Below are 14,035 nucleotides of genomic sequence, written 5' to 3' on the forward strand. Positions count from 1 at the left end.
TCAAATTATTAGATTCAAAACTTCTCACCCTTATATAAGAAACTGCATTTTCCAAAATCCTGGCCTGAAGACCACTGTTTAATATTTACAGTGCAAACTTATATAGAACACAACCATTTTCAAGAACGAAGTTATGAGTCTGGAAAATATTGAGCGGTTATTCCAAATTGCTTTATGATACAGTCATTTTATAGGTGGTGACTCCCTCAGCTAGGAAACGGAGATAAGCACTGACCCCTAGAATTGGACATGACTGGACAAGGGAAACCTTTACTTTTAACTGTATTGAAAGTAGATACTTCATGATGCCAAAGCTTGCTCCTATTCAACCACCTTGATGGCTACTTATATAACTCAGAGAAATGCCTTTAGTACCTGTACCTGAGTAGAAGCTTCCTGGCTTAGATTGTCAAGCTGTGCTGTGTATGTCTTTAGTTCCTCGATGGTTGGAGTTCTCACACTTGATGTAGCACCCAAGGGCAGAATATTTATTTTGGTAGAGATCTAATATTTGGAAAAAACAAAACATGTTTGGACAAGTGCTCCAGGTTAAACTCATGTTGACATAATGGTAGTGTCAGACCCCCCCCCCCAGGTAGTCCTCAGCTTACAACCATTTGCTTAGTAACTATTTGAAGTTATAATGACACTTTAAAAAGAGATGTATGAGCTGACCTCACACACAAGACATATGACTTGTCCTCACATGATCAAATATTGGGCCCTTGTCATGTATTTAGTTGCAGCATCCTGGTAATCACCATCTGTGACTTTCCCAGCTGGTTTCCAACAAGCAAAGTCAATGGGGAAAGCTGGATTTGCTTAGCAACCATGTGATTCATTTAACAGCTGTAGTCATTCTTTTAATAACCATGGCAAAACAAGTCATAAAATCAAGAATGATTCACTTAACGATCATAAGTGCTTAGCAACAGAAATTCTCATCTCAACTGTGATCATAAGTCAAGACTACTGTATAATGTTTTTTTTAAAAGTAAACAAGTATAATTTAAGCTAGTTCATCGTCATATTCTGGAATGATGGATCCACTCAAGCAGCAGGCTTTAAATCTTCTGACAATATAAATTCTGGCATCTGTTGCATTCATAAAAAGTATGCTGTGGAACATCAATGGATTATGGTTGCCACATATCTTGTTGCCATATGGGACAACATCTGCATGGCTCCCTCAGATTTGCTTTTAACATCTGATAGTGCTTATGTGATGCTTTTTGTATTTTTGACCTGCAAGTTAGTAAGAATAAAGGTGAAATACTAACCTGAAGTTCATCCAATTGACAATGAGGAGCATTCTTCTTGAGTAGCAGTTCTTCTTGTAAATATTGCCACTTATCACCTGTTTGGTCCTTTGGAGTCAAACCAAGAGGCTCATTTCCTGAGTTTACTGCCTCATTGCTGGATTAGCATCATATCCCCATTATGAATAAGCAAATGTAGTGAAGCAAAGGCAACAAAAAGGAGACATTGGTGAATATAAGAATGTGCAGAACATAAATCCTGGATCACATCAAAGACTTAACTATATCGGCATCCAGGTTCTAATACAGATATAGAGATGAAATGAAGAACTGAGGCTTATATGATTGCCACTGAAAACTGCAACTTCAGGTTCTCTCCATTTTCCCAGCAATATGCCAAGATTGTGTTATCTCACATTATGCTATCATATGGGTTCTCGGTTTATTACTGTAGCTGAAAAAAAGAAAGTAGCAGATGCTGCTTTGTGCATAAGCCATTATGATTCTGATATAAGTTCATTAAATGCAGTATAGACAATTTTGGCTCCTTCAGATATTTTGGAGGAATATTCTTGCAATCCTTTACCAATGTTGGTTAGATCTAATGGGAATTGAAAGCCTAATATCTGGAGAATAATCGGTTACCTATCTTTACAGTGATGAAAAGATAAAAATAAGGAAAACAAGTTTTCACTAACTCCTCTTTCAAACCATTCAGCATTTTATTATATTTGGTTCTCTTGAGTTGAATTTGTCTATGATGATTACATGACATGGCCATGACATTTTCTTGGCAATAGCATGGAAGGTACTGAACCACTGTCTTCTTGCAAGATATTTTTAAATTTTTTAATCTTGTGTGCAGACTTGAGATTCTAATGGTCTCTTATTAAGAAGGCCCAATCATGTTTAGTTTTTGAGATTAGCTAAAGCGGATAGGGGTTGCCAACTGTACCTTGTTTGTAGATCCAGAACTGTGTTGGGTGTAGGTTGAGGCTGAATTTTTTCCATGTACACTTCTAGGAAGTCAATGAGATTGTCTTGCTCAGACAGCTTTAGCAGCAGTTCCTTCAGGAGAAATAAAAACAAAGTTAGGAAAACTGAAGTATAAGAGTTTGCCAACAAAAATGCCTTATACCGTTTCATCATAAGATGCTGTAGGAATCAAACTGGGAACCTACAAATTCAGATGTTCGTTTATTATTTATTGCTTTTTTGAGATCAACATTCAGAAGAGAGAACTGCAAGAAACTGAAAGTGAGGCTCTCTTATTTCATCCCAGAAGAGCTAAGGAAAGCAGTTGGCCCCAGAGGACCAATCCCACTGCATTATGTAATTTGTTCTTTGGTCCATGGAGAATTGCCATCTCTGGCCTTGGATGGGTGGCATTGGCCCAGACAGACCCAGTGCAAAATCTGGAGGTTCTCCTGGACTCATTACTCTTGTTCAAGCAGCAGGTGGCAGTTGAGGCCAGGAGGGTCTGTGTGCATCAGCAAGTTGTGCACCAGTTATGCCGTTTCCTGGACCAACAATCCCTGCTCACAGTCAGTCATGCCCTAATCCCGTCCCATTCTTCAACACACTCTACATGGGGCTGCCCTTGAAAAGTATTCAGGAGGATCCAATTGGCTCAAAATGCAGCAGCCCACATGGTTCTGTATAGGCCCAGATATGCACACACGTTTTGTCTCCTGTGGGAGCTGCATTGACTGTTGATTTGCTTCTGAGTGTAATTCAAGATCCTGGTGGTTACTTTAAAGACCTTCGTAGCTTGGGAACAGGTTACCTGAAGGGAATATTATGGATCCTCTCTCCTAAAGAGATACATTTTGCAGGACCTAGAAGAAGGGCCTTCTCTCTGGTGGCTCCTCTCTTTGTAACATCATCCCAGAAGAAATTAGATTAGCCCCCACTTTGACACTCTTTATCAAAGCCCTGAAGACCCGGTTTTGCCAACAGGCCTCAGAAACCTAGCATGGAATGAAGCCCATCAAGTGGCCTATCTGGTTTTGTTGCCAGGGGGCTGAAAGGGGGGGGGCGCATTTTTTCTGTTTGTGGAGAGGGTTTTTATTTTTTGTAAGCTGCCCAGAGTCACTGAGAGTGAGTGGGCAGCCATATAAATTCTCATAAACAAACAAACAAACAAGTCTTGGACAGTGAGATGGATGGCATGTAATTTAATAAGTAAAAATTACCTGTTTATGCTGAAAACCGTTTGGTCTAATGAACAGAGCTCTCTCTGAGGTCCCATTTGGAAATGAAGTAGAGGAATCCAAATGAAGTAACTGTGGAAAGTTGACAGAAGTCTCTTCATTAGTGTGTCAAGGTTCCAGAAAAACCTCTTCTGCATAAAAAAAACTCAGAAGCCATTGTCTTTCAGAGTTCATTACTAGCATGAGGAAACTGGCACACGATGAGTGAAATTCCAAAACTGAACTTCCGGATTCTTTTCCCAGTTATACAAACCCCAAGAGTCCCACCCCCCAACCCCTTTGCTGGTCACATGGTCCAACGTTCTCCCAGTTCATTCGAATATCTTCTCGCCACTCCTCCTGCAGATGTGAACACCATCCGACCTTGACCGCTTGAAGAATGTTACCATACCCCTCAGCCCCCCTTCTTCCCCTCAGGGGAAAAATGTGGCAGCGTCTGGAACCCTAAAGTCTAGTATGGTTTCCAGGCCTGGCATAGTGCTCTTCTTCAAAGAGAAAGAGTACTATTTTTTAGAAGAAGCTTGTATTGATATTTTATTATAAATATAGAGAGAACACACATACACTTTATAATTTTTTATGCTACCTTTTGTTTTAATAAAGCAGAAGCATCACAGTTAAAATGCACATGTAAGAACCTTTCTCTGATGAAAACATGCACAGAAAGAATGATTGCAAAGGACTAGGAAACACTTTCCTTTGCTAAAAGAATAAGAGGAGAGAAGCGGGAGGTTCTTAATCATTCCTCATCTTGCTGCTTCTCCCTATAGCCTTCCTACTCCTGTCACTTTCCTCTCAGAAAGACAAGAAGGCTGGCCAAGATAGACAGATGGATAGTAGAGAAAGGATAACAGGCAAAAAGCAACTACTGAGGGAAGGACTTCATGCTGCTTACTACCCACAGTTTCTCTCCTTTAAATTCCTATCCTTGTATTCATGTTATCCACCAAATCTGGTTGAACACAGTATGTTAGAATTGCAGGAAGCTGCCGCATATTGAGTCAGAGTAATTGATCCACTGAGTCCAATGCTGTTGACAGTGACTGACAGGAATTCTCAAGAGTTTCAGGCAGGAATTTTCTCTGGAAATACATGAATTGAATCTGGGACTTTCTTCCTGCCAGACATGCCCACCACTGTACACTATGCTTGAGCCTGACCTTATTGTGTACACCATTTTACACAATAAACCATTTTAAATCGAATCTGGAACTCTCTGGCAGCCTACAGTGATGAGAGAGAAGTGAAATAATATTTTTATTCACCATTATCAACTTCTTCTGAGGTGGCTTGGAGGCCATGTGAAGATACTTCAGTTTCATTATCACAGTCCAAAATGCCCATTTCTTCATTCCTGCTGCCGCAACCAAGTTCTCTCCTTCTTTCCCCCCCCCCCCGACCCCCTCCAGCAAAGGAGACTCTGCATGAAGCAATCCTGGAGCACTTTCATGCAGCATTTCAAAAATGATTTTCAAATAGTTTTAATAATTGTTGCTATTCTTGCCCCAAATACATTATCACCAAGGCCATGTCATCTCTAAGCACAAGGATTTTTTTTTTTTTTTGCAGAGAACTAAATCCAATTATGGGCACTTATGAACAGACAATCATAAGGAACCAGGGAGGTAGGCCCAATGGCAGAAAGCTAATGTTCCATTTGTACTCTCTCTGACTCAAGTGTTTTTGTACCTTATAAAAAAAGCCTTTTTTTGCATCCATATCATACATATAAGCCAGTTTGAAGCTGATAGTAAACAACTGGGATTATTGTGGTTTTTCTTAATGGTTAGCAAAATAATTACATATTTTTCAGACTATAAGATGCACCGGTGTATATGATGCACCAAGATTTCAAAGAGGTAAGTAAGCAAAAAAGGGTTTTGCCCTCCCTGGCCCCCAGGAGCACTCTGCAGGCCTCCCAAACCCTCTGAGCACCCTGTTTTTGTGAAAAACGGGCCTGTTTTTCACAAAAATGGGATGAGCGGGGTGGGGCTTCGGGAGGCCAAAAAGGGCTGTATTTGGTGTATAAGACGCACCAACATTTCCACCCTCTTTTAGGGGTCGAAAAAGTGTGCCTTATACTCCAAAAAATACAGTATGTGAATGTAGATACTTATGCTGACAAAACAATGCTATTAGCAGAAAAGGGACAATATCTGCAGATCTGGGGGGAAAAAACAACATATGGAGAAGAATGAATGAATGAATGAATGTGTGTGTGTATAATGTTCATGTTGGTTTTAATTGATTTTATAATTGTGCACCATCCAGAATCATGGTTTGAGATGAAAGGCTATTTGAAATTGTTAAAACAAATACATAACTGAAATATTCAATGCTGCAATCTTTTGCAACATTGCAAACCTCGTGAATGCTATCTTCCCTTCCCTATACTGAACGATGGTTTACCTTTGGATGCTACATGCTAGAAACTAACAAACTACAGAGAAAGAAGCAGAATACAGGAAAGGATTGTTACTGGTAACGAGCTATTTTGTTATTGATGTGCCTGAGGTTGTTCAAGAAAGGCAACTGTTGTTTCCCCCATCTACAAACCTACATGGCAGACTTATACTTTTCAGCAAAATAATAATGCATGCTTTTCTGATCAATAGACATACCACCAAGTAGAGCTGAAGATGCAAGTAATTGAAACACATGAATCCCCACAGGCTAGCCCTTCCCCAACCTACGGTTCTGCAAATGTGTTGCGAATTCAGGTAACTATGATCCCAGAGTAGATGCATACAAGTTTCCAAGTCAGAAGGGTGGAATTACCTGTAGTCATAATTAATATGCAGGATATACACATATAATACACCCTTTCCACCAGTTATCTCCAAGCTGCATGCTTGCCAGATAAGTGGGCTTTAATTTCCCCATGCTGAGAATTCTAGGAGCCTGAAATCCACATAAATGAAGGGCATTAGGTTGAGGAAGTCTGCTTTAACTAAATGCAATAAGAATTGTTGGCAGTCACGCAGCATAATAATGACTCTTCAAGTTTCTTGACGTTTCAGTTTACCTGTTCTTCTGTGTGTTTCTCTTGGAGCATGCGCTGGACTTTTACCAACTTGCACTTCACATTTTTAAGGTTCAAGGAGAGGTTCTCTGTTTCTTGTTCGAGGCCTGAGCTATTGGTAGTGGACATGCCTTTGCACTCCTCCAATAGCCACATGACTTTCTGTTCAATTTCTGTTAACATCACCTGAGGAAGCCAAGCAGTTAATCATTCACAAAACATTTATTTATTGAACATTCTAAAACTTAAAAGCTGACAGCTCCAATGCCTGGAAAGGCCCATCTAAAAGTGACCCCCTTTCCTGCTCCCACCTCAGGCTTCTGAGGATATGGGGGAATGAAGGGATCAAGAATAGAAATGTATGCATTTCATGCACTCGTCACAAAATTCTCAGCTAAGCATACATTCAGAGGAACTGTCTTTTTTATTACATATATTGTGGATCTCATTTTTCTAATAGAAAGAGAAAAGGGCCACAGCTCCCAGAAATCTGAAGGCTGGCCTCATATAATGATATTGGTGTGCCAATTTCATCCTACAACTCTTTTGTAAATGTTCACCTGAGAGGATTTCCTTCCACTTCTGACTTTCCCCTTCCACATATTTATTAATCATTGCAGCTTTTACACTGCATTAATCTGGTTGACTTTTATCAGCTTAAAAAGCCAAAGAGCCAATAAAAATAAAACAATTAACACTGTAAAACAGATTACAATACCATAGTGAACCCAGAGCACAATCCTTCTATCCAAGACAGGTATTTTTAACATTTCATTCTGCTCCTTCAACCTCCAACAACCCTTTAGAAAAGCCTGGTTTTAAGTCTCTGAACGATCACTAGGAAAGGACCAATCTTGCCACTCGAGACAGCTATTTCATTCAAGGGGCTCCCTGGGGGAGAATGTTCTCCTCTGTTCCTTCCAGTGGTGAAATCCATTTTTTTTTACTTCCAGTTCTGTGGGCGTGGCTTCGTTTGGTTTGGTGGGCATGGCAGAAGAGGGATACTGCAAAATCTCCATTCCCTCCCCACTCCAGGAGAAGGATACTGCAAAAACCCCATTCCTTCCCCACTCCTGGGGGAAGGATATTGCAAAATCTCCATTCCCACCCCGCTCTGGGACCAGCCAGAGGTGGTATTTGCCGGTTCTCTGAACTGCTCAAAATTTCCACTACCGGTTCTCCAGAATCTGTCAGAACCTGCTGGATTTCACCCCTGGTTCCTTCCCACCATCCTCCTCCTTGACTTGGAAGACTTTCAGCATACATATTCTCCAGGCCAGTGTTTCGCAACCTTGGCAACGTTAAGATATGTGGACTTCAACTCCCAGAATTCCTCAGCTAGATTGGCTGGCTGGGTAATTCCAGGAGTTGAAATCCACATATCTTAAAGTTGCTAAGGATGAGAAACACTGCCCAAGGCAAATTTTATCTAGAGTTGTATGTTGAAAATGAGCAGGGCCCAAGCCTAGAAACACATTCTGATCAAGAGCACTAATGGACTTGAAACATCTTCACTGCTTTGTTTGACTTGTACTGATACTTTCTGGGTGTTTCCTCTTCATAAAGTAACATCACCCTAACCTCATTTCATAAAGCTTGCTGCCTGAAAGATTAACAACAGGGAAACATTTGAAAGAGAAAAAAGGTACCAGAGTGATCACACTGGGTTAGCTAACAGGAGCAGAATGCCCATGTTAAGGACACACTGGAAAATGTTCAGATGGTCCAACAGGACAGCCTTGAAGCCAAGTTTAAAGAACTGTGGAAAGCACAATGTGAAGGAAAATATGGGCAGCAGCAATATTCATGATCTTTGAATAATGTTTTCAAAATCACCAAGCAATAGAGACAAAGATTACTTTCTTTTGACATGCTCACCCCAATGATCAGCCATGGGGGCAAGTGACTCAGGAGCATGAGAGCTTCTCTGAATCCATGAAGTGTGTTGCTATAATAATTTGGGATATCTAAAAGCAGGTTTCAAAGGCAAAGATGAATTTAATAAAAAGGTAAAGGTTCCCCTCGCACATATGTGCTAGTCGTTCCCAACTCTAGGGGGCGGTGCTCATCTCCGTTTCAAAGCCGAAGAGCCAGTGCTGTCCAAAGATGTCTCCGTAGTCATGTGGCTAGCATGACTAAACGCCAAAGGCACACGAAATGCTGTTATCTTCCCACCAAAGGTGGTCCCTATTTTTCTACCTGCATTTTTAACGTGCTTTCAAACTGCTAGGTTGGCATAAGCTGAAACAAGTAACGGAAGCTCACCCCATTATGTGGCACTAGGGATTCGAACCGCTAAACTGCCAACTTTTTAATCGACAAGCTCAGCATCTTAGCCACGTCTGAGCTACCATGTCTGTTTTAGTACAGGCTCATAATTATTAGCTTTTTTATAGAGCCCTTATTATTTTCACTGAATATCTTTAGAAAGTGAGCTATAGCAAGAAGTGTTCCCTTTTAGTGGGGTTTAGTGGGGTTTTGCCATATTGTATCTTACTCGTCCCAAGAAATATCAGAGATTTTGCTTATCTAATAAAAGATGAGATAAAGAGACCTGTGCAGTTTGTTCTGGGCTCCATACAAAAACATTAGAATCCAAATTCTTTATCACTACTCCCTCGACTATCACGAATGATAAAATTTAAGTATTCTTGTTCCATTCTCTTCAAAGTGACTTCAAAAGTCACTTTGGTACAAAAGCCCCACTCTAAGAAATTTGCTTTAAATCTGTAAGTAATTTGTTCTGAAACATTCCGTTTGTAGAAAATTGTCCAGAAACAATAGAAAGTTTAGCAATACTTTCAATCACCTTCTTAAACTGTACTTTTTTAAAAAATCCACAAAAACCCCCATACCTAGTGTTTCTGGGAAAACCGGCATCCATTAATCCACAAAAGAAGTAACAATGTTTGACATTTTCATTTAATTTCTCAATGAAGTAATGCTTTCATTTTGTGCTTTAAAACATCATGAGCAAAAAGAAGCTAAGCACAACACCCTTTTACCTACTTCTTTGAAACGTGACAGGCTTCAAATATATACTAAGCTATCTTTGCCTGAAAATTTCATCTAGCTTGGAGTACAGTCCGATCATTAGGTAGTGGACTCGTGTCCTGGAAATAGTCTAGGATTTTTCATTTGGTACTTTCATGTAGTTTATCCACCTTCATTACAATAAGGGCTAGAAATTTGATTAAGATCATTATATTTCATTTGGCACTGTCCATGAAGTTTAAAATTCATATTCATGGTAATTGCTGACTAGAATCTTGGCAGCGCTTTTTAAGAGTATTAACTGGAATTCCAGGTTGCTGAATTATTGATTTCAGACCCTTATAAGTAAATATTGCATTGCAGACTCATAATTAGGGGACAACAAAGTCAGCATTTTATAATTAGGACAAAACTCCTTATTGCATCTGCATGGTACTGGAGTTTTAGCACTTTTGGGCCTGAGAGATATAGAAGTGGCAGCCAAAATGTGTTTTTCAAAACGTATCATACTGCCTTCAGAATATTTGTGTAGGAGCTAGTTTTCATAATCAGCACCGAACTGAGTTCACAGTCCTGATTATTCCAAAACTTAATTACCTCATAGCTCCTTTTAGATGGGAAATATACTGTTGCAGCTACTGCTAAATAATTGGGAACTGGAAACACTTGTTGATCAGCTATAAAATATCAGCCTAATAGACCCCAGTCTGTATTCTGCCCATTCCTGTTTACGAATGAGATGGAAATAAGATTGAGATTGTTTCCCTTGTAGTGCCTGTCCAAGTTAGCAGAGATTGGTTGAGTCAAGAGCATTGGGCAATTAATCTAGCTACGCCCCTTAAAATTAACCCATCTACCTAAAGGGGCATTTCAAAGAGAACAAGGAGTAAAAGCAGTGGAGACATTAGGTACTGTGTAGAGTGACTTAAAAGAAAGCTGACGGTTTACAGAAAGCAGTGGTGAAGTTTAGCCAGTTCTTCCTCTTACCTGGCATGCAGCTAGATGCTGCTCCACCGACTGCTGCATTTGGCAGATCTGGGCTTCTGATCCTACAGACTCTTTAACTTGATCGAGCCACAGCTCCAGCTCAGCAATCTGAGTCTGGCATACATGGAGGACCTGAGCCGGCTCGGAGTCAGACTTAACTGTGTCCTTGGTTGCCTTTGTGTTGCTCAGCGATCTCCATAAGCACTCGGGAAGGTTGGTGAGTTGGGTGGAAGATTTGCCCTGAAAGAAAGAACAGCTGAATTCTCCAGGATATATGAGACCTAAAGCAGTGAGCATGTGCTCAGAAAGCGGCATGAATTCTCACATTTTGCCAAATGGGATTTTTTTTAAATATCTAGGTATATATATACATATAAAAAAGGAAAGATAGAAAGAAAACGTAATCTCGGCCATCAGCAACAACATGTGATCTGGCACAACAGGCTTCTTAGCAACTCATTTGCATTTCCACAGGTAGGGCTGACGAAACAGGAAGTCGGCTGATTCATAGGTTATTATTAAATGCTATCCCACAGGACCTACAGAAAGGTGTTTTGCTAGTGCTTGTCAGATAAGATTCCAGGCATTGCATTTCAAAGCTGGAGCGTAGGCCCCAGAGTAAATATTTACATATTGCTTTTGAACTTTGGTCTCAAAAAGGCATTTACTCTAACATTAAAAAGAATACAATAAAAACTGAGCAGAAAAGGGAATTTTTCTTTCTTCACAAAAGGGAAGGCTGTCAAATGAGGTGTGTAAACAAAGATTTGAGCAATGTCATCCCATTCTTCCTGCCCTCAAGATTGCTTTAGCATTTTATGACGAACAAGCATGCTTAATCCCCTCTTCATTCTACTTTCCCCCTTTAAAAAAGCGTTTTGGCATTCTCCCAAGTCGGTAATAGTGCCTTGTGTTTCATGGGTGCAACAGCTGAAATATTTATAACTGGAAAAGTGGATATACAACCTTCTTTGAACTGGGGTCCTTCTTCAGAGTCTCTTGCCAGATTAGGGGATCTGGTAGACATTAGTGTTGGGCTTTCTCAGTAGTGGCACTACTTAGGGCTCCCTCCCTAGATATGTACCCCATCAGCTGTAATCTTTTTCTCAAGTGCTAAATAATGAACTGTCTTATTTTTCCCAGGCATTCTAAAAGAAAGTACTTTAGTCCCTTTAGACTTTACTCTTATTTATCCTCTGCTATTTGTTTTAATTAGTGCTATTGTGTGTGATATAATTCTATTTTATGATGCTTTTAATGATGCAGAACCATTTGCTTTTGGTAGTTTTTAAAAACTGTAAGGACTCATAAATAATGACAGTAATTATTTTGGTTCATTGCCCAGTCAACCTGATATTCAGACTGATTTTGGCATTTTTATCCACCTATTGAATCCTTTCATTATTTTTATTATTATATCTCAAGAAAATAAATTACATTGTTTTTGTTAGTACAGAATGTACTATTGGATTAGATCATATTATACCAATATACAAAAGATCTGAGTTATTGTGCAGAAATTCTAATTAACCCAAGTTTTCTCAAGACACTGGCTAAGGAGGATCATAGCTTTAAGTCAGCTCATCTAGAAAATTCCAAGTTGGGGAAAACTCTTTATGATTATATTTACAAGTGAATACAACATATTTATCAATAGCTGGGCGATATATTTGCTTCTTATCATTTTGGTTTTCCAAGATTAAGTAACAAATCATTATATTTTCAAAGACAAATTTAAATTTATAATGGTTTAATAGCCATGACACCTACCTTGGTTGGAATGTCAAGAGAATCTTCACTGGACATGGTCTTTGTGGTATCAGTATCCACCTCCTGTAAAGAAAGTGACAGCTTTTTTTCCCCTATGAAGTTGTTCCTTGCTAAGATTCTAGCTTGAAAGTTGCAGCCACCCAAAATTAGATGTTCAACTACTAATGTAACTGCCAAAGTTGGAAATAAAACCACCAAATAATCCTAAGAAAGGACTCTGGATTATTCTGAAGTTCATAGGGATGAGAAAAACTGCAGCAATATTGTTCATGGATTGTCCATATTATTAAGTATTTTGTTATTAAGTACTTGTTATTAAGTATTTTGGTCCATATTTAGAGCCAGAAAAAAAACTGTAATTTCTGCCTATGCATTCGTTCTTGTTCTGATAAAGCACCCCTGGGAAATAAAATAGTTAATGAAAACAATTCACAATTATGGAAAATATTCTAGATATAAAATTAATGTTCAGACACCAAAAATAGTTGGTACTAGATTTCATTTTAGATGGCTTCTCTAAATCTACATATAGCCTGCTTCTTTGAGTCAGATATGAAAGACACTCTGAGGCAATGAAGATTTTAGTTGAAGAGGCCTACCAGACATTTCAGTCACATTTTATTTCAAAAGCAACATGAGGGACTTGCAGAAGAGATATAATAGCAAGAGCAAGAGCATTTATACCGGTTTAGCTCTGCCTGGTAAGGCCTGTTATTAAGAACACAAAGCCTGCAATTACTGCAGGTTCGAGCCCGGCCCAAGGTTGACTCAGCCTTCCATCCTTTATAAGGTAGGTAAAATGAGGACCCAGATTGTTGGGGGGGCAATAAGTTGACTTTGTAAATATATACAAATAGAATGAGACTATTGCCCTATACATTGTAAGCCGCCCTGAGTCTTCGGAGAAGGGCGGGGTATAAATGTAAACAAAAAAAAAAAAAAAAACTTATAAAGAGCTTCACAGTTCTTTGCAGCCCTCTCTAAGCACTTTACAGAGTTAGCATATTGCCCCCAACAATTTGGGTCCTCATTTTACCGACCTGGGAAGGATAGAAGGCTGAGTCAACCTTGAGCCAGTCAGAATTGAACTCCTGGCAGTGAGCTAGCCTGCAATATTGCATTCTAACCAATGTCAACCACAGTTCTTGCAAAGAAATACAGATCGCTCTGCAACCTCAAATTAAAACTCCCTTCCTTACCAATGGTAGATGCACCCTTTGCATCTACTAAAAACAGATTTGAATGCATTCATCAATGGGCAAACAATTTACATCTTTCCACAAATATTATGGAAAGGTTGCAAAATAAAGCAGCAGTTTTTGCTATTACTGAAAGCTGTTTTGAAAACTCTTAGGCTCAGTCCTGCATGGGATGATTTTATTTATTTTGATTGAATAATTTATAGGCTGCCCATCTCTTAAACAACTCTGGGCAACTCACAACTAAAAACATATAACTAAGATAACCGACCTGAAGGGTAAAATGCCAAAAACAAAGCCAAAACCAATCCGACCAAAATAAAACAAGAGTAAAACAAAAAGATAATTCACAATCATCCTGTCATCAGAGTCTGGGAGAAAAACAGATCCTCATTAATTTCCTAATAACATATGTGTGGGAGCAGTGGTGGGTTGCCCCCAGTTCGGACCAGTTCTTGCAAACCGGCAGTAAAACCGACGGGAGGCTCCATCCACTAACCCCGACATCATCAGGAAGCTTCTGCACATGCACAGAAGCGCACACATGTGAGCAAAGCAAGCGCACACCCGTGGTTCCATTGCGAACTGGTA

General features: G+C 39.6%; 1 protein-coding gene across 11 annotated transcripts in view; it reads right to left on the minus strand.

The window, feature by feature from the left end:
• The window catches only part of SYNE2 (spectrin repeat containing nuclear envelope protein 2), a 276,441-nt gene that overhangs the window by 103,553 nt on the left and 158,853 nt on the right, over positions 1-14,035 (minus strand). For 8 of the 11 annotated variants that reach the window (XM_058162907.1, XM_058162909.1, XM_058162908.1 and 5 more), the window contains 7 exons: positions 12,246-12,308; positions 10,476-10,715; positions 6,498-6,680; positions 3,455-3,544; positions 2,215-2,327; positions 1,281-1,416; positions 376-504 (listed from right to left, as the gene is read on the minus strand). In XM_058162907.1, coding sequence (XP_058018890.1) covers positions 376-504; positions 1,281-1,416; positions 2,215-2,327; positions 3,455-3,544; positions 6,498-6,680; positions 10,476-10,715; positions 12,246-12,308 — 954 coding nt within the window. The remainder of the gene's footprint in view (positions 1-375; positions 505-1,280; positions 1,417-2,214; positions 2,328-3,454; positions 3,545-6,497; positions 6,681-10,475; positions 10,716-12,245; positions 12,309-14,035) is intronic. The other 3 variants (XM_058162910.1, XM_058162903.1, XM_058162906.1) reach the window with 2 other exon arrangements.

This window comes from Ahaetulla prasina, chromosome 1, assembly GCF_028640845.1.
Source record: "Ahaetulla prasina isolate Xishuangbanna chromosome 1, ASM2864084v1, whole genome shotgun sequence".
NCBI lineage: Eukaryota > Metazoa > Chordata > Lepidosauria > Squamata > Colubridae > Ahaetulla > Ahaetulla prasina.